The sequence below is a fragment of the Diadema antillarum genome, unplaced genomic scaffold (assembly GCF_040938485.1).
Source record: "Diadema antillarum isolate AM-2024a unplaced genomic scaffold, OU_Dant_1.0 seq00001495_RagTag, whole genome shotgun sequence".
NCBI lineage: Eukaryota > Metazoa > Echinodermata > Echinoidea > Diadematoida > Diadematidae > Diadema > Diadema antillarum.
The window spans coordinates 878,898-899,890 of record NW_027272232.1 but is presented as its reverse complement, the minus strand read 5'-3'; the positions used below and the strand labels follow the sequence as shown (position 1 = coordinate 899,890).

General features: G+C 38.6%; 2 protein-coding genes across 2 annotated transcripts in view; one reads left to right on the top strand and one right to left on the bottom strand.

Annotated features, from left to right (window-relative positions):
• Window positions 1-454: 454 nt before the first annotated feature.
• On the bottom strand, window positions 455-15,065 carry LOC139710058 (annexin A13-like). The gene is made up of 12 exons (XM_071622005.1): window positions 15,048-15,065; window positions 14,230-14,311; window positions 13,740-13,834; window positions 12,791-12,904; window positions 12,213-12,284; window positions 6,521-6,554; window positions 4,901-4,980; window positions 4,110-4,178; window positions 3,261-3,362; window positions 2,348-2,438; window positions 1,696-1,808; window positions 455-749 (listed from the first exon to the last, which is right to left on the bottom strand). The coding sequence occupies exons 1-12, from the start codon at window positions 15,063-15,065 to the stop codon at window positions 627-629; spliced, it is 993 nt and encodes a 330-aa protein (XP_071478106.1). The 3' UTR covers window positions 455-626.
• A 2,597-nt stretch (window positions 15,066-17,662) lies between these two features.
• The window catches only part of LOC139710057 (uncharacterized), a 37,675-nt gene continuing 34,344 nt past the window's right edge, over window positions 17,663-20,993 (top strand). Inside the window, exons 1-4 of the mRNA XM_071622004.1 lie at window positions 17,663-17,924; window positions 18,529-18,614; window positions 19,224-19,343; window positions 20,458-20,599. Coding sequence (XP_071478105.1) covers window positions 17,663-17,924; window positions 18,529-18,614; window positions 19,224-19,343; window positions 20,458-20,599 — 610 coding nt within the window. The remainder of the gene's footprint in view (window positions 17,925-18,528; window positions 18,615-19,223; window positions 19,344-20,457; window positions 20,600-20,993) is intronic.

Below are 20,993 nucleotides of genomic sequence, written 5' to 3'. Positions count from 1 at the left end.
TGTATCATCGTTATACCAAAATAAGATTTACTTTAACTCTTTGTGTCCATGAAATCTTCATTGACATAGGAAACCTTGCTTTCCACAGAAAATAGGTACAAACTGGAACCTATATTCTCTGAAATGCCTTTAAATGTGAAAAATAGAGTGTTACAGGATATTGAAATGTGCAACTGAACGCAATATTGTACACACAAAAGTAAATGTAAGAATCTGATCCATAGCATAATCACTACTTAATACAGAATGATTACGGTTTTAAAGTAGACTTTCAAAAAGAAAAAAGAACTACATTTCATGCAACAATTGTGGTGTAGTTTTTTACAATTAAAGTCGTACACAAAATGATTCTATGAATATGTACACATCTACCTACAATACTTATTTACACAATTTATGTTAACTCCTTCATTGATTTCCTCATATAAATTCATCTTGACGTTTTCTTCTTCATTTCCTTTACATACATATTATTGACTCTTTGATCCATCACATCAAGAGGAGTCTCTCTTGTGCAGGGCCCCAACATGCCCAAAATGACAACATTTCAACTCAAGCTGGCGCTCTACTATCACGATCATTCTTACAGCATGAGACGCTCAAAAGGCTGGGTACCTCAGGTTAGTTCAGTCTCCGATGATAGCAAGGAGGGCAGCACGATAGTCACCGCTGGTATCTCCGGAGACAGCGTCGCGGAGGGACTTGTCATACAACTTCTGGAAGATGACCTTGATGTTCTCAAGGTCAAGCTATAAAACAGATAAGCACTGATCAATGCTCGCGAATGTGGCTCTTTATGCATCCTAATTCATGGAAACTCCTAGTGCTGTCGAAAAAAAAAATGTTACTCTACTTGCTGTTACACATCATGGGAAAAGCAGGGAGGTGCTCCCTTGGTAAAGGCATCTGGTCCAGGGAAGTGAGTACTTGAAAGGATTATTCGAACTCGTAATCTTCGACTTAAGTTAAAAGAGTCTAAGCCGCTAAATCACGATATGAATGTGCTCATGTGCACAATGCCACATTGACATTGATGACATTTTGATATCTTTGTTTTCTTCACTTAGGGTTTTTTTTTTCATTTCGAGTATTTTTTGTTGTTGTTGTTATTACTGCTGATATCCTATTAGGCGATCAAATTTCATAATACAGGTTGATAGAAAATCGTGTAATATCATTTAAGACACCTGCAGGTCTCGAAGCATCAGATTTGGCTTCAGTATTAAGATTTGTTTGTTTTACATGCTCAGAAACAAGGAATGATACCAAAACAATAATATTATAATGCTGCCAATATTTTTTTTTTCTAGCTTACGTATTCATTTCTTGTTTTTATGAGCATTGCATAGTTTCACGCTTAAGGCATCTTAAAGGTGAACCTAAATGATTATTTTACGATGCTGCATACTATATTATTGTCAAACGGAGAGGCAGTTTTTGAAGGTCAAAAAGAGTTGCCAGTTTGAACTCTATAATTTCATAGGATATTTATTGAAGTGTGGGAAAGCCAATGTGTGCGTGCGTACTGTGTGTTTTTTTTGTGTGTGTGTTTGTGCGTGTGTGTGTGTGTGTGTGCACGATAACTCCTTTTTTTCTACTGGTCCGACAGAGAGGTGGTACGTAATAGGTACTCAGAGTGTGTGTGTGTGTGTGTGTGTGTGTGTGGGTGTGTGTGTGTGTGTGTGGAATATTTACCTCAGCCCGCAGGACAATGATCGTTATGAGTGTGTCGTCGTCGGTGCCCAAGCCAGCCATGGCCCGGTGGAGAGACATGGCGTTGAACCGGATGTAGTCCACACACATGTTCACTGAATACAAGGTTAAAGAGGAAAATAGATTGAAAGGTTGTCAATTTAAATGCATCAAAATCACTGCATTTATTCTGAAGGTTACATCGTGTCTGTAATGTTTATGGTTCATGACACACTGACATTTAAATCAAGTGGACATTCAATTATCAGCTATCAACCTCCATTACTATTTTGATATTTACATTCCATTCTTTTGTTAAATAGTTTGTTTTTGGTGTCAGTAGGCCAAGCAAAGATCATGAATATGTTTGAAAATGTTGATGCAAGTCTCAAGATTTTGCACGCAATTCTTACTGCCTATATACTTTTTCGTTAATAACGAAATTACAGACTGCATCATCAGCAATGAAATCAAAATTTAGTAAATACTTAAAATTACTTCATAATAAATATAATGAACAGGAAATGGCTTATGCCTGCTAAAGTATGAAGCAAATTCATAATGTGCATTGTAGGCTTGAGTGTTTTCATAAGCTGGTGATTTCAGTTAGAATGACGTGTGCACGAAGGCATGAGGTTTGATCTTTCATCCTCACCGATCATTGAATAGCCGTCTTTCTGCTCTGCTGTCAAGTTGCTAACTTTGATGGCATCAGTCAGCGATTTTCCAGTCTTTTGAGTCCACGCCTGAAAGAGCCATAGTATACCAGTAACAATATACAACATCAATTACACATCTGTTTCTTCAATTCCTATTATTTAGTACAGTGCAATATGGTTTCTGGCGATTATTGAAGTACACATTATTCCTGTTGCCTGTCATGTCAACATATGCTGGACACTCTTTGTAAGAAGATCTTGTCGGGACTGAGGCAAACACACTGAATTTAAAAGCATTGTTCTCACTTCTGCATCTACAGTGGAATAATTCACCTAAGGTTGTAAATTCAAATGGTACCCTTTTCATTTCATTTAACTTCACACTTCATTTACATAATTTCCAACAACACATAGTTACAACAATTATATTTGCTAAGTTATATGAAATCAAACAAGCCAGTTTATCGTGATGATTGAAAATAAAATGTAATAGAATGCAATCATAATATGAAATTTATTGTATGAAAGAACATTTTGTTGGAAATACAGGGGACTGCTGATAATCTTGGCCTGCTTGTGATTTACAGTTCCTTCATTTATTTTTATCTATTTTATTCAATAGGGCCAATTATTCGAAATACGCGTGGACTTGTGGTCCCCACACGCTATACAACTTTCGGTCGCACGACTGACCGACTTCGGATCTGAAATAAACAAGCGTATTTATTGTGAGGCTATCGTGATTTATTTCGGATGCAAAGTTAGTCGTGGGAATGAAAGTGTGCAGCGGTGGCCTTTAAGTGGAGCGCGCTGGACATGGTTATATAATCATAATGATAGAGACATTACACATGAGATGCAAGAATACCTGTCTTCACTGACATCTACTTATAATAGGAGTATGCTTACGTCATCAAACTTCCGAAACACTGCCGTGAGATGGGGTAAACTCGACTTTGTCAGTAGATCCTCAATTCTCATATTGGGCAGCATCCAGCTATCAACGGCATTCTGCGAATGAAGCAGAGATTGAGCGAGAGAGCGATTTTTTTCTTGTCACAAAATTAAGTACTAGAACTAAAACAAAATGTCTGCGTACGGAGAAAATACAGCCTTGAGAAGTAATATCATGCTCATTAGAAGAAGTAGTGATGATAATGATTGCTGTAGCTGCAGTAGTAGTTGTAGTATAGTACTAACAGCAACAGTAGTATTAGTGGTAGTACAAGAAGTACTATTAGTGTAGTAATAACAACAGAAATAATGATGATGATGATAATAATAATAATAATAATGATAATAATAATAATAATAACAATAACAATAATGATAGTAATAATAATAACGATAATAATAATTAGTAACAGAACTACTGTTATCATTCAATTCAGTATATTCAGTTCAATTCAATTGAAGCAAAGGCTTTATTTCCATCAATAAAAGGAACATTATAATAGAAGGTGACAGGGCTTACAATTTTATCAATTCAATTGACACATATAATTGTAACATACAAAGTAATATGTGGCGGGAAAAAAAACCCACAATGCGCTCGTTGCAAATGTAACAAAACCAAATAAATGTGGCGATGGAAAAGAGTGATCCACACACAAATATACAAGGAAATCATAGCTTGTATGAGATTGATCATTCAAAGAAAGCAAACCAAATAACAAACAAACAAGCAAACAAACAAACATCCATACATACAATGTAACCACAATATACGAATACTGTATAACGTATCATCATTATCACCTCCATGAGGTACTCAACGTCTGATTCGACACTGGCGTCATCCACAGGAGCATTCTCGTTTCGGCTGCCCTGTTGGAGTTAAAAAGAAAAAAAAAGGGGGGGGGGTCAAGAATGAAATATTTGCAGACAAAACAATTTTTCTTTGTACCTCAACAACACGCTGAGATTTTTTGTTTTGTTTTTCGAAGTAATACATGCATAACAAAAAAAAAAAAACGCAGAGAGTGAGAACTCCAGTTGAAGTCTCCTATTGGAACTCATTGGCAGCAGGGGTAGGCCTAATGGTCCGTGGACGATATCTCCCTACAGTAACGAAGGAACTAAAACCTTGAAGTCATAATCATTACTCTTGGAGATTTTTTTTTTTTTTTTTTAAGAAAGGCATCTCAAGGTTGTCGAATTCAGAGAGAATTAAATTCAGAAAATTCAGAGATAAAGAAGAAAAATACTCACACGCCGACAGACTTTATATGGACACATGCCCTCTGATCACGAATGATTAAGTCATTGAAAATTAATTACATTGCATTACTTAGAACAATTTTTCATAAATAAGTGTGGCATATTTCACCTACACACTGCCATTTGTTAGAATGTAAGTTTGAAGTGCAGATGTTGTGAAGATTCCTGGAAATTGAGTGATAAAAAGAGGAAGAAGAAAAGTGTGCAATTTTGTAGGGGTGACAAGATAATGGTGACGAGGGTCATTATGATATGCATTCATTCGAGGGGAAAAATACCGATTAAACCCAGAAGGAAATAGAACGAGGTTAGTGACGTGACATGGTTACCTTGGTAATATCGATGAGTATCCCTATCCAAGGCCCGTATAGGTGAGACACCAAGTCGCCTTCCAGCTCCGTTCCAAACGCTGTGGAAGATTTGGATTAATGTTTATTTGGTCTGATTTATTTTTGACAGAACCGTACCTATAATTACCACGCCATCATCAATACCATCATCATGATTAATGTATTATCGAAATAAAGATAATGTTGACATGACTATAGCAGGAGAGGCACTTACACATTGCACTACTAGGCAAGTTGACAAATAATGTGTAAATACAAGATAGCTAAAAATGTAAAGCAATTATGAATTATTCCTATGCTTTGCATAGTTCATCACACAGTATATAGAAGGCGTTACTGTGCATACTATGCTGGCACACTTGCACTGTCGTAATCAGATAGACGTAAATTCTAAAGAATTAAGATAAAATTCGCTGTGATTTCCATCAACTAATGAAAGGAGATGCACTTCTGGGCAATTAAGTTTGCCCACTATTCATAAAATTTTCTCCTCACACTTCAATTATGATTCATATTTAACATTATTTATTTGTTTATTTATTCCGTCATATTTAAACAGGGTAGTCCCCTCAATTTTTCAACTGCTTTCCAGGGGAGCCCTGTGTATTATACATGATAAAACACTGGATTACAATAAACTTCATAAAAAATCACATACAAGTATAACACATATACACAAAACAATACACGCTTAAAAAGATACTAGATCATGGAGACTGACATAAAATATATACTACATTCAGCGTAGACAAAGTGTTATATCATAAAGAAAAATGTGTAATTACTGTTATGACACACCGAAAATAAAAACTGAGTTTTAAATACCATAAAAGGGATTAGTGGAACCAAAAGGAAAAGTAATTAAAACAATATAAACAGTTAAAGAAATGTTAAAACAATCTATAAATAACCATTGTATCATAATAAGTATTTATATGAAACGTATAACTCAACTGACGGCATAATTTTCTAAATCTTTCAGAAGAGGGGCAAGTTTGTAAGAATACTGGTAAAGTGTTGAATGTTGCACTTCCCTGGTAAGAAAAGGACGTTCGCATGTATTCTGTCCGTGGTGCAGGCACAAAGAGGGGGCTGTTGACTGCGTATCTGGTGTGGTAGTATACTGGTCTAATGATAATGAATGGTTTTAGATAAGCCGGCACTCTGCTATTCAAAATCTTGTAAACCATTATACATTGCTGGTATTTAAGTCTTTGTTCGATTGATTGCCATTAGACATTTAATGATTGATTACACTTTAAACATTTAATGTACTATATACAGTCATGATTATCTGTAGCAATTGAATAAAAAAAAAGAAAGATGTGATCTACTGATGGCTATGAATTTGACACCGAAGAAGGACTCCAATGTCTGACAGGAGAAAATGTATTTTAACATTAACGTTCACTTATTCCCTTATATCCTATAACGATATAATGTATAATATCCTTACTTAAGTGTTCTAATGGGAGCGCTCGTTTTTCGGAAGTGGACCAACATACGTTTACGACTCTGGCCTATTTACATTTTCACATCTTCTTTTGCATATGGTCGTTTTATTCAAGGCACGCTCTGATGATAAACATGAACACATACCTTGATGATACACTTCCTTGATGCAGCTAATTTCCTGTGAGGTTAGAGATAGGTACATGACTATAATACATATACAAAATACATCGTGTGATTTATTACTCTTAGATATTTCAAATTCATGTTGAAAACGATTCACACGGCGTACTCTCGTTTTGTCAAAATCCTCGAGACCGATGATTTTCTTTCCTTATATTAAAGTTTCGTTATAGCAGAACATTGAATTGAATAGAGTCATAGAGATGATAATTAGAATGGGACTTTGTTTTTAGTCCGTTGTAACGAGAATTTCGTTGAAACCGTGTTCTTTATAAAGGGAGTGCACTGTGTAATACAATTTAGTAAACTACATTCCTCACCTTAAAGATAATATAAAGTTTTGGTACCTCAAAAGTTTCCCTGAGTTTCCTTGTCTTAGTTTGTGTTTCAGGTTAAAGTATATGGCTGTCCATCGATTTCGATGATGACTGAGACAATCTATGTGTAAGGATGCGAGTCAGTTCTTGTTATGCTTCCTGACATGGCTCCACAGACCAATTCTACTTGTACTGCGGAAGTTGCAGGCAGTGCATGCATAGGGTTTGTCTGTTTCTTGTAAGCAAGAAGCATTGGCGTGTCTTACTGCTTTCTTCTCCTCTGCTGCCTGATGTCGCTCTCTCTCAGCAGAATTTGTTTGATCCCTTACTAGATTCCTCCAGTATGTCCGATTTACGGCAACCTTCTCCAGACTATCTGGTGGGATCTTGGCCAGCAAAAGCTGTCTTTTCAAGGTGTCTTTGAAGCGGAGGAGGGGACGGCCAATGGGTCTTCTGCATGTTTTCATTTCTCCATAGAGGGTTTGCCTTGGCAGACGATTACTATCCATGCGCAAAACATGACCTGTCCATCGGAGTTGTGACCGCATGATAGTGGATTCCAAGCTCATCATACCTGCTCTTTGCAGCACTTCCTCATTAGAGATATGGTCACACCAGCGTATGCCCATGATGCTGCGCAGCTGTCTCTGTAGAACCTTGGATAGCCGCTTTATGTGACGTTGGTAAAGGACGTAGGTCTCTGACGAATACAGCAGTGATGGTAAGACAATTGCCCGATACACAGCTATCTTGGTAGACAGTTTTACACCATGTCTATGCCAAAGTTTGTCTCTCAGCCTGGCAAAGGAGGAGTAAGCTGATTGAATCCGCTTACTTATCTCGTTGTCAAGGCTGGTGTCGTGAGTTACAGTGCTGCCTAGGTATGTGAAACTCTTAGTAGTTGGTAGGGGGCGACCATTGAAGTTTATGGTTGGGTTATGGTATTCAGCTCTAGGAGGAGGTTGGAACATCACTTCTGTCTTGGAGGCGTTGATAGTGAGGCCAAAGTCTGCAGCTGCTGTAGAGAAACAGTTGAATGTTCGCTGGAGCTCTGCTTCAGAGTGAGCAACAAAGGCTGAGTCATCAGCATAAAGCATTTCCTGTACACACACCTCCTCTACTTTGGTTTTGGCAGACAGACGGCGCAGGTTGAAAAGGTTGCCATCTTGTCTGGTGCGCAGCCATACTCCTCCAGCTGGTTGGTCTTTTTTGGCTACCTCCAACACTGCAGCAAGATAAAGAGCGAAGAGTGTGGGTGCCAGGGTGCAGCCTTGCTTGACACCATTGGTCACAGGAAAAGTGTCAGAAAGTTCTCCACTAATCATGACTTGGGCTTCCATGCCTTCGTGGAAGAGCTTGATGATGTTGATGAACTTGTCAGGACAGCCATACCTGCCGAGGACTCTCCACAACATGTCTCGGGGGACGCTGTCAAAGGCTTTGCGGAAGTCAACAAAGCAGATGTATAGTGGTAGATTCTGCTCACGGCACTTCTCTTGAATCTGTCGTAGTGTGAAAATCATGTCGGTTGTACCACGACTTGGCCTAAAACCACATTGTGATTCAGGAAGGTGTTTCTCTGACAGAGACTGAAGCCGCATAACCAAGATCTTTGCATAGAGCTTCCCAGCGATTGATAGTAGGGTGATTCCTCTATAGTTGCCACACTCATGCCTGTCACCTTTGTGCTTGTACAATGCAACGATAACGCCATCTTTGAGGTCTTTTGGCAGAGTTTCATTGTTCCATGATTCTGTTATTATGTGCAAGAGCTGTTCTTTAATGCGTATACCCCCAGACTTGAATATTTCTGCCGGTATTCTGTCAATCCCTGGAGCTTTACCATTGCTGCAGAGTTGAATCGCTTTTTCAAGTTCTGCTAAAGTTGGGGGTGCTGACAGAGAATCATCAGTAGGACGCTGCTCTACTCGCTCTATTGCAGCTGCATCTACTGCGGGAGTGTTATTCAGGAGCTGGCTGAAATGCTCCACCCATCGATTCATGATGGCACTTTTCTCTGTGCATAGTACTTTGCCGTCTGAGCTGGTGACTGGTGCAGTGTTGCCTGTTGAAGGCCCATAGACTTTCTTCAGTGCAGCAAAAAGGTTTTTGCTGTCTTTAGCATCATGCAACTGTTGGATTTCGTGTGCCTTGTCAAGCCACCATTGATTCTCTATGTCCCTAAGAGCCTTTTGCAACATGGCTTTTGAATCCTGGTACTGCAGTTTTGATGAACGGGTACATCTACCCTCAAGTGTCCTGAGGTACAGTTTCCTCCGGTTTTCGAGGAGAGCTTGGATTTCACTGTCATTCTCATTAAACCAGTCAGCGTTTCTGCCTTTAGGTTGGCCAAGAACCTCAGATGCAGTCTCATACACCTTCGACTTGAATTCCTCCCATAGTTCTTCAGTAGAGTTATTCTCTGACAAGGCATCATCTAGGATAGCGTCCATCTTTCTTGCTAATTCACTAGAAATTTCTGGGTTGTGCAGGGCAGATACATTTAGTTGTGTACGATGTTTTGCTGCAGTCTTCCGGCGTGGTGGGGACAGCTGTAATTTCAGCTTGGAGCGTATAAGTACATGGTCAGTATCACAGTTAGCACCCCTCATTGCCCTTGTGCTGCAGACATCCTTGACATCCTGTCTTCGAGTCAACACATAGTCTAGCAGGTGCCAATGCTTAGATCGGGGGTGAGACCATGAGTAGAACCACTTGTCTGGGTTGTTGAAGTATGTGTTGGTCACAGCAAGATCATACTCTGTACACAATGACAAAAGAAGCTCACCATTGCTGTTCATCTTCCCTCTGCCAAATTTGCCTAAGGCATTTCCCCAAGCAGCACGATCACTGCCAACACGGGCATTGAAGTCACCCAAAACAAGGATCTTGTCTGATTTCTCGATGGATCTGAGGGTTTCAGCAAGAAGGCTGTAGAACTGCTCTTTGATGTCATCATTGTTGGTCATTGTAGGGGCATAAGCACAGATTATGGTAATATGCTGCTGCTTATCTAAGTTTGCACGTAGTTGAATCAGCCTAGGTGATATTGGTTTGGGCTGAGAGTGTACATTTCTTAGAAGCTTGTTTGAGATTGCAAAGGCGACTCCAGCCTCACTTGGCCCCTCGGGTGGATGACCTGACCAGAAGATAGTATAATGCTGCTCCTTGAGCTGCCCAAAACTCTTCATTCTGGTTTCCTGCAAGGCTGCAATGTCAATACCATATCTGTCCAATTCTCTGTCCAACAGGGCTGAGCGTCGCTCTGGCCTGTCAGACTTCTTCTTGTCAAGTAGAGTACGTACATTCCATGTGGCTACTTTCAGACTGTGTCTTCTTTTGTTGATTCGACCACTGATTTGAAGACCCGATGGGCGTGGTCACCCACCCAGGTTGAATCTGGGAACACCCGTTGTTTACCCCACCTTTTCTAGGGGCTTCCCGCATTGCGGGCAGGCTGTGGCATCTCTAAATAGAGCAGCCTGGACGCCGAAGCAGCTGCCTTGCAGACATTGTGTCCCCAAATTGCATGCACCGCACGACCATCTAACTTCGGCCGCCTACGTGTAGACATCTGACTAGCAGCTTCCAGATTCTTAGTCCTACTGCCGTCGCCGTTAATCCATCGCCGCAGGTCTTTCAACACATAATCTGCATACTGGACCATTATAAAGATGGTCAGATAAGGATACACATTAATGGATAGTCTCGCCTTCGCTAAGATTAAAGTGCCAAACACCGCGCGACTGTTATGTTGACACTCTCAGATCCCTTAGTTCAAGATCCAACGGAATGCCGAGGCATGACGGCTGGTGACAAAGGGACCCGGGTTTCCTGAGTTGCCTTCTCATACTAGGTTAGATCTTATTCCTAGCAATTCCTAATCGCAATTAACAACGATTCAAGACTCAATGAGAGAGTTTGTAGGAAAGGGGACAGTAGGAAATTCGAAGTTTGACCTGCCTGGTTACGCCGTTCCCGTCAACATAGGGTTATGAACCCCATGTCAACACCAGTGATGTCTCGGCCTTTCCTGGGGGCAGGCGCCTTTACCCTATCAGACCTATCTGACCTACACAACCTAGCAGGCAGGGAACTTCGAGAAAAATAGGAGAAAGTACAGCGTACAGGGACAGAGGGAGACAGCTAGGGAGGCAGAGGGAGCTGATCCCCTCACTCTGGATATAGAGAACCAGCCCTTCTCCCACAGGTTAAAGTACCTTTCATATAACTAACACTGTGAGACTTACTCGCCCAAAAGTGCTCTCATCCTTAGTGATCATGCAATAATGGTTTCGTACCAGAGCAGAGCGGGCTCTGAAAAATTCGAACGAGCCGTTAGTTTGACTCGACGCGGTACCGCGACAATCAATATACATGTATTGTACGAAACCATTATTGCATGATTACTAAGACATGAGAGCACTTTGGGGCGAGTAAGTCTCACAGTGTTAGCTATATGAAAGGTACTTTAACCTGAATACAAACTAAGACAAGGAAACTCAGGGAAACTTTTGAGGTACCAAAACTTTATATTATCTTTAACGTGATATCGAACAAGAATTTCACTCGTTATATGAAAACTTTTTTTTTTTCATAAGGACAATGCCCAACCTCATTGTATCGATCAGTCGCAATTGCACCGATTTTGTCAATGTCCGTCACGTTATTTCAAGTAGTATAGAAACACAGCCAGCGAGTCATATTATCACATGTGTTATGTAAATCTTTTCTGCACTTCATCACACAATACAAAATCAACCACAGTGACTGGTATAAACATCATCTCTACTTTCACGACATTAAATTTAAGCAAGTGCAGTCGACCTATTCTGCGAGTTGAATCCAATTTAAAGGGACTGGAGAAAAATATTTCGACTTACACAGTGCAATCAACACATGTCTATATCCTAATTCGGGTAAAAGTTTTCTTCTAATTATCCAGGTTTTCAATTTGTGTGAGGTCAACTTATATGTACGCAGGGTTGACATACACAGTATCATAATTTTATTTTAAGTACAGGAAGAAAGCTGAGGTATGTTCAGATGAGCTAAAGAAACATCGATGTAGGGCAATTTGTCAATCAGTTGAAAAAAAAACAACAACAACCACAAACACTCGACGCAAGAACTTCATCAATTTGAAGAAGTTAAAAAAAAAGATTTACCCTCCCGTGTGGCATGTAGCCTCTCTATGCATTAACAGATACCAATCGTGTTATTTTCCATGTTGTTTTGGGAATAGTGAAACTACAATATCACATAATTTGCACAAGCACACCTTGATTTCTATTATTCATAGGAAATGTTTTTCCTTTAAGATATCAATACGCACTTACCACGTAGTTGAGAGGAAATATTATCTCAAATATCTTGAGAGCAAGGTCAGAGGGAGCAAGTAAGCTGGTATTCTGTCAAATGAAATGAACGCAGTATCATGGAGCTCAGTTCGTAAATTTCTTGGCATTAATACGACAAATAAGAATACAAATGTATATATTCAAACATGTCTTCTGATTCAATCAAATAAAGAGAGCTCAAGCACATTATTATGCTAATGGTTATGGTATGTGGTACCGGTATAATAAAGGTGTAACAAAGGAGAAACAAAAATATGATGGGACATATATATAAAAGCTAGCTTTTAAAACTGTAGGTCCCAAAGTTATGGGTGTGAAAAATATAAGGAGAACAAATATAAAGTCCTGTCCGACTAAAATTATTTCAATATCAAAATCAATGCAGAAGAATGGACTTGTAGTCCCTTAAACAACATGTTGCTTTGACCAGTGGTTTGAATAAATTCATGGGCCTATATAAAAATTGTGTGGTTATAATAATAATAATGATAATAATAATAATAATAATGATATAATCAATAATGATAAAATAACATTGCAAAAAGTACTCAACTCACTGTGGCATTTGTGTGAATAATGTGTGCGAGAAGTAACTGCGGTTCATCAAGGAGGCCCTCTACGACACGCAGATAGCTCCCACTCAGTTCTGATTTCATGACTTCGAGGAGATCCTATAAACGGAGTAAGAGTGTCAGATCAGCACGTAGCGGAGATTAGGAGAAAAGTGAAATGCGTCGAGTGAATCACAAAGCGGCTTACCACAAACATACCTGTGTCTAGGGAAAATTCATCGAAAATAAGATTTTTTTTTTTCGACGGGGAAGTGTCTGTCATGCGGTCTATGGAAACTCAGACTGTAAGATATTTATGCATTTACCCGAATTGGTCATCATAATGGGATGAGGATGCCCTAACTTGCAACGTTCAGGAGAAGTCGTGTAGGTAGTAAGCGACAACAAATAAAAACGAGTCGAGGAGGCATTCAAGTGCAATTGGGAAGTCATTCGGCTATCTGTCACGTTATAGCTTATTACAACTGCCAACAAAAATACAATGAGCATCCAAAATGGTTACTAGCTTAAAATTAAAATTGTTGACCTCGCTCTCAAGAACAAAGAATATTGAATCTATTTTCTTCGGAGGATGATCTTGTGAGCTTGACTCGCGTGCAACCCTGTTTATCTATAAGACATGCGGGTAGGTAGGCCTACTTTCAAGTTTTGCCGTGAAAAATATAACGGCCATGACACGTGATTCTGTCTAAGTGATCGGCTTTCAGGACACGTCATCCGTGTGTACATTTTGCAGGCAATTACAACAATGAGCTTATAAAGCCATAGATGCGTCACTGCATAGGGACGGAAGTGGATGGAGTACAAAGTAATCACCAGCCATGACTTGTAATGACGGCCACGTTGACGTTTATAGTATAAATTGTATTATCAAAGTCCTCATATCGTACAACCAGTGCAGAATATCAGAAATGAGTCAGAGGAAAATACCTACCGCACCGTATTCCAGCGAGTACGCCTCCACGATGTCTTGTCGCTGACCATTGGTGCGCTTGGTGAGGATTTCCGTAATCGTCGACTCCAGAGTACCTGGAGCACAGGACAACTTCCTCATGAAACTTTGGCATAAATGAAGCATAATTCCCTTTCAAACAAAAGGTGCTAAATCCATTGAAAAAAAAATGATGGATTTAGTGCCTTTTGGAAGCAAGTTCTTCGTATAACAGGAAGGGATGAGAAATGAAGCAAGGTTCAGTTATCAATTTTATAATTACATCATGAAACACTGTTGAATATTTCCAAATAATATCTAAACAACGAAGACAATAACAGAAAGGGATATCAATCGGATTTTGAACATTTTGTTAATAGCTGATATTTCATGAGGTAAGTACGATCATGTTTGGGGCTGTTGACTGGATGTAATGACAACTGTTCCATTAACTGCATGATATAGGAAGGGCGAAGTGTCCAAATAAACTTACCGAGTCCTTTTACGGCGTCGTAAAGCGCCTTGGCGTCGGCTTCTCGGTCGAACGGATCTGCCGGGGTGATGGTGCCTCTTGGCTAAAAGGAAAGAAATCAGCGTTACCAGATCATCGATAATTGATAATCAAAACTTCATAATTATTATCAAGTCTTGTAAATATTTCAGATATAAATATGGTATTCAGATTGATAATTGCAGATCAACTTACCTTAATCCTCCCAGTAGAAAACGTTTAAGTATCTTATTGTTTTTTTTTTCCTTGTTTGGAAACCAATAACCAATATAACCCTGATATTTTTGACGGATATAAATTTCACTTCCGGACTTAGGGTATCTTATTTTTTTTTCTTTGTTCGGTAGGTTTTCATTTACAGACATAAATAAATAAATGAATGAATGAACAAATAAATAAATAAATACATAGATAAATAGATTGATAGATAGATAGATAGATGGATAGATAAATAAATAAATAAATGAATAAATAATTAGAATTAATCAATTAATTAATCAATTAATAAAACTAATAAAATAATACGGTACAAGGAGAATTACAATCATCACTTGTCATTTGGCTGTGGCACAGAGAATGACAGTAAAACGTTTGGCGTTGGATTGATAGTTGGGAGTATTACACCCTACTACAAGACCCGAATGTTTATAGATAGCACACCAGCTTTGAGATGCCTTAGTTACATAGAAATTAAATGTCAAGAGGATCTATACTTCATGTGCAGGTGATATTAATGTTATTCATGTTAAATGAAAAAAAACAACAATGCACGGTAACGGAAGTTGATGAAACTTACTTACCTCTACGCAGTCTAACATGGCGGCCATCTCTTGCTTATTATAACCGCCAGGCGCTATATTATACGCAATTATTGGACGATGATCCTATACCTGCCAGTACAGTCTGGCTTATGATGCTTGTCATTCGTCAAGTAGCAACGCGATATCAGATATGCTTTGTCAGCCATTACGTTTCAACCCTCATGTTTTGTAAAAACAGTAAATAAAAATCTATCGGGTCATGTCACGTGATAACGGGACGATTGAAACGTAAACAAACTTGTGAATGACGAGTCTGTGCTGTTTTGAAGTCATTTCCAATTTTGTCTGTTGTTAGATTCAAGTGTTGTGTGTGTGTAAGTTATAGGACTCGACATATATCTTGCAGTGGTCCGGTGGCCTGTAACCACTGTAAATTGATGTCAGTCTGACAAATTGTAGATAGGATATCTTGTGCTGGCCGTATTGGGCAATTAATTGTCATATTGTTTTTGATTATTTCAGGCCGCTATTGTCTTTCTCGTCACAAAAAAACAAACAAACACCAAAACAAAACAAAATCAGACTCAAAGAATTTAGATGCTTGGAGCGGGTCACCCGACAGAAAATAAGTTCATGAAGTTAGAGTCAAGCCCTTGAATTGATACAATTATGTATTTGACATGTTCAGGACCTACGTGGTGTACTTTATTATAACGAGAAAAAAATCTGAGAAAGGTAAGGAATAACTGTTTTCTACACTGTTTTTGTTCTAACCGCGTATACGCATACTCCTCGTCAAATATTGATCAATAATTATGTGTAAGTGAAGTTAGAGAGTTCACTAAGGATTGTGTAACGGCTTTTCTCTATGTTTGTAAATTTATGACTTACTCGATGCATCATTATTTTTGTATTGTTTAAACAAATTGAATGCAATAACTAATAACTGACATTGTCAAATGATTTTTTATTTCAAAGTTGGGTTATCATCAAATTGAGGAAGAACAGTTTTCTCTTTTCAGTGATACTGCACTCATCAATACAAGCAATACTTTCGAACATGATAACTATTATCAAATTCATCTTATACAGGTTTGTATTTCAATTGTTTGTGTGTGTGTGTGTGTGTGTGTGTGTGTGTGTGTGTGTGTGTGTGTGTGTGTGTGTGTGTGTGTGTTTCGGTATCTTCCATCTCAGGTTGACATTTGGATACGATATTCCTTTTTGCATTTTAGTCTTCAATTCATCATCTCGCCCACTATGCATTGACAAATAGATAGCAGAGTCGTTGTTTATAACCCACTGACAGAAAGCAGCCGTCGAGACCACGTACGACACTTTCCCAGAGAACTAAAAAGCGCCAGCTAGCGACAATTATCATAGAATCCTATAGGGATAACCCAAAGACAATTGTTCCCCTCCTCTCCACCACACTCGTTATTATGCTCGTTATAAACTCTTCAGGATAACCCTACTCTGGTCCTGACTTGTGATTGGCCCGCAGAGTTAGTGACGTCACTGCTCCGCCACTCACATTGGAACGGCTGGCAGCAATCGATAACTACACCTCATAACGTCTTTGAAGATTTCGCCAGACTCGTACAAGTAATCGATTTTCGTTGCCATCGAATAGAAAGGGATGAAAAGAGACAAGTACTGTCGTGCACACGTACTATGATTGTCTTTACAAATATCGATTTTGGTCAAACTGCGTCGACTCGCAATCGTATAACACTTGCAAAACAGTCGCCATTTTGCTGCTGCAAACGGTGTGTGCAGTATGCGTATTTTTGTTACGTCTGCTGGAGTTACTGAAACACCGCAGAATCTGGGCTGAGCAAAAAGGTTGGATTTGACACAAATGATATCTTACTTAAACATGACAGAATTCATTGCTGCCTTTGTGCAGCATTGACCAGCGAGATAAAAGAAAGAAAGAAAAAAAGGTAAGATACTAGTTGGCATATGTCACTTAGATTATGACACCAGACTATAAGTTATATCTAATGTTGCCTTGAAGAAAGATTGTTCTTTGATTGCTATAAACCGCCTACCGTAAAGGTGTGCGTTTTTCTTCTTGAATTTCTTAGGCTACCTTACTTGCCTCATGTACTTATTTCTGCACTTTAAAAACATCATTTGCGTTGCACTCGATCTCTTTGGAAATCTTTTATCTGCAAAAATGTGTAGTGTTTGTTCTGGTTTAGTGTAAATTCCTACACTGTTGTCAATTGCAAAATCATTTTACGACGGATAAAGCTAAGCTGATGAGTCGCACATTCCGCATATGGCAAAACATGATAGAAGGCATGATTGACTTGATTGATTGATTGATTGATTGATTGATTGACTTTTTTTGTTAGTGGTTATATTACTTAGAATGAATAGAGCAAATTTGGACAGTTTGAGTTGGGGAAGTTTCATTCCACTCGAGTTGGATATGATAAAGTTAGATAATGTTGTAATTTCATAGTGATATCTTTTAACCCGTTCCCTACGGTAACCTGGTAGCCTGCGTATTAAGTCTAGGGGTTAACAGTGATGTTGAATGCAACCCTTACATGTGTGGGATTTGTAGATGAGATAATAAAAAAGAGGGTTTTCTCCCAATCACTATCATCTTGTATCTTAATCATTGTTATCTTCTCTTAAAGATGCCTTCGAAACACGCCGCTCGTGTTGCCTCTCCGCGCTCAAAATGTGAAGGCGGCCGAAGCGTGTCAGCATGTTCAGCGGCTGCACTGCTGAGCGTCATCGTCTCCGTGCTGGTTCGGCTCCCCGGCGCTTCGGCCAATGCGCCAAGCTGCAGCTCGGCAGTCCCTCTCGGCATGCAGAGCGGCTTCATCCAAGACTCGCAGTTGTCAACCAGCCACGACTACGCTTCATATCCAACTTCGGATGGTCGCATATCAGACGGTAAGTACGTTATCTATCCCCTTTGACGCAAGATAGAGCAGGCCCGTCTCATGTTTCATGAACATATCTTTTAGAGAATAAGTTAATGACAATAACAACGGAATCTATTCTTGAATGGCCGCATCTGGGGGCATGGAAAAATAATAAACAAGGTAACACTCTACTGTTACTCGGCAAAACATTGGTAGTTTGAAAATACTTATGACAACATAAAATACAATATAGGCCACTGTTCATCTGATAAATCAGATTATAAACAAATAGCCTGAACCGGTAACGATTTATTCGTAACTGAAAGAAACCCAACAACTTAAAACGTAATAATGATACAGAATTAAGGAAATGAAATTAAAAAGAATGCAGAATGACAGGATGAAAAGTCATAATCTAGTGATAATATACTTATTACAGTTAATATCATTATCATCTTTACAATGACCTTTACCTCTATTATCATGATTATAATCATCATTAGTATACTAAACTCCTGCAACCATTATCATCACGCACGGTCTCTACTATTAAGCTTTCTGTTTTTAAGGTTATCGTTACTGTTATTTTACATTGAGCAAACGTTATCTTCTCTTATATGATTTATTGGCAGACATTAATACAGCCTGGACAGGTAATGGAGCTGTTGGAAGTCCGCATTTTCAGGTGGATCTCTTAGCACACACTATCATCGAAGGGGTAAGTGGGTTCGATATCCGTTTAGTGTATATATCCCATAGTTGCTTCTGCTAATAACATGTTATATTTCTTATGTTACATATTCTTTAAATATTGTTAAAAGTTAAAGACATGAAAAATATTTTCCTATGTTCAGTGGGTTTGACGTATTAGCCTAAAACGCCTTGCAGGTACTTAGAGATGGGTGTGATGTAATTTACACATCGCTATGCCAGAAAGGAATGAAGAGACCCCCTCCCCCCCAAAAAAAAAAACAAAAACAAAAAAAACAAAAAACAAAACAAAAACAAAAACAAAAACAAAAACAAAAACAAAAACAAAAACAAAACAAAACAAAACAAAACAAAGCAAAACAAAAAAAAAACACTAGATGTTACCTGTTCACTTGGACTCATGAGTTTCCCTTAAAGACTAACCGACATGAAAATATCTGAAAATATTTACTATCAAAAATTTATGCATTTACTGTCTTTTCCACAACCTATAATATTAGAGATTCAAATTTCTGATCCAACAAACGTAATACCATAATTTCTTTGCTAGATTGTTTGCTTCCTGTAATTGAATAGTTGAATGACGTCACGTGTATTTCATGTTTGATTCCACCAGCTGATAATGGAAGGACGAATGGACGCGGGTGAGACGAACAAGCGCATCCTCACATTCTCCATATCCTACAGCAGTGATGGTACGAACTTCATTGACTATGAGGAGAGCAGCACCGTGGTGGTAAGAAAACTCTCGGAACTCTATTTTTTTTTGTGTGCAAAGTGAATCAATGCATAAAGATTCTATTCATATGAATGGGCTAATCTGGGGTGTTTCAGACTAACGAGAGAAGTCGTTAGCGCGTTTCTGAAACTTATTTCTTTGATCTAAAGTTTATTACACCGAAAAGAATCTATTCCTAAAACCGTTAGTAAGTGTCCTTAAGACGGGTGGGCTGGAAATCTCCCTGCCGTGTTAACTTTAATGTAGCACCAAACTATTATCCATGCACTTTAACTGTCGACACATAGTTACAAACATAGGCATGTACTTGCTGCTCACATCTTGCATGGAGTAATGTTAAAGGATAAAATGTTTCTTTATGAGGTCACACCTCTTATGGCATTATACATTGAGGGTTTTTTTTTTCTGGTTTTATTTATTTCCGCAATCAATCAAATTCAAATTCATCCTTAAGTTCAAAGAAACGAACAATAACAAAATGTAATGCAATGTTATAAAGTGATAACATAACATTACACAACTAAAGATAAACATAAACAATAATTCAAATTTATGAAGTTCTTCCGTCGAGATGTTTTCATTGCAACTGATTGACAAATTGCCCTACATCGACGTAAATAAGCACTGAATTGATCAGTGTTTTAGTAGTAGCCATGATAAAAAATCATGGGCGTACATACTCGAGCAGGATTCGAACCCACGACCTCCTGTGTCCGGTGATCAGGAGGTCGTGGGTTCGAATCCTGCTCGAGTATGTACGCCCATGATTTTTTATCATGGCTACTACTAAAACACTGATCAATTCAGTGCTTATTTACGTCGATGTAGGGCAATTTGTCAATCAGTTGCAATAAACAATAATAGTGTGCAGATAAGAAAATAAATATAGAGCAATAATAACAGCAAAGAATAACTAATAATAAATAAAGAACATATTTTATCATAATTATTGTAGGTATTTTTCTAGCAAATAAGTGATTTGTTAAGCTGGAAATAGATGGGGCCTCGTTATGCTGCCAAAAGCCTCCCATAATTGATAAGAATTCAGCAGAGAGCTTCTCATTCATTCAATCAATCTTCGCATATTCATTTCTGTATCACTGTGTTGTAGGTCTTTGATGGAAACACCGTAGAGGGATCGACAGTAGCCATCACGTTTAACAACCCCATTGTGGCGCGGGTGATCAGAATGGATATTCTCACCTACGATGCTAAGCCCGCCCTCAGACTTGAGTTGTATGGGTGCTACGAAAGTGAGTTTAAAGGGCCCTTGAAATTTTAAGGTGATTTATGATACCCTCAACATCACTTGTGCAGTGAAACGAAAATCTAGAAACATTCCATACTATTTGTAACGATTTTTTCTTCTATTTTTCTTCAGATTACTTGGGAACTCCCACAAGAAAAAAAAACCCCAAACAAACAACAAATCCTTCCAGACCAATATTCCTCAGATGACCTCATCTGTCAATCATTGCTAAAGTACTGAAATGTTTAACGAAAGACAATGGAATGCACCTTCCCTTCGACTCAGCATAACTTGCATGTTCCCATGTCTTTTGTTATTTACAAAATATCACAGAGTATCATAAGTCAACGCAAATCAACATGCATTTGAATTTCAGGGGGCCCTTTAATAGAATTAGA

What these genes read in the sequence shown, in the direction of transcription:
- LOC139710058 (XM_071622005.1), bottom strand. An exon ending in CAAGGAAGTGTATCATCAAG is followed by an intron (nt 4,981 to 6,520) that starts GTATGTGTTCAT and finishes AATCTTCCACAG; the next exon opens with CGTTTGGAACGGAGCTGGAA. An exon ending in TGTTTCGGAAGTTTGATGAC is followed by an intron (nt 2,439 to 3,260) that starts GTAAGCATACTC and finishes TGGCTCTTTCAG; the next exon opens with GCGTGGACTCAAAAGACTGG.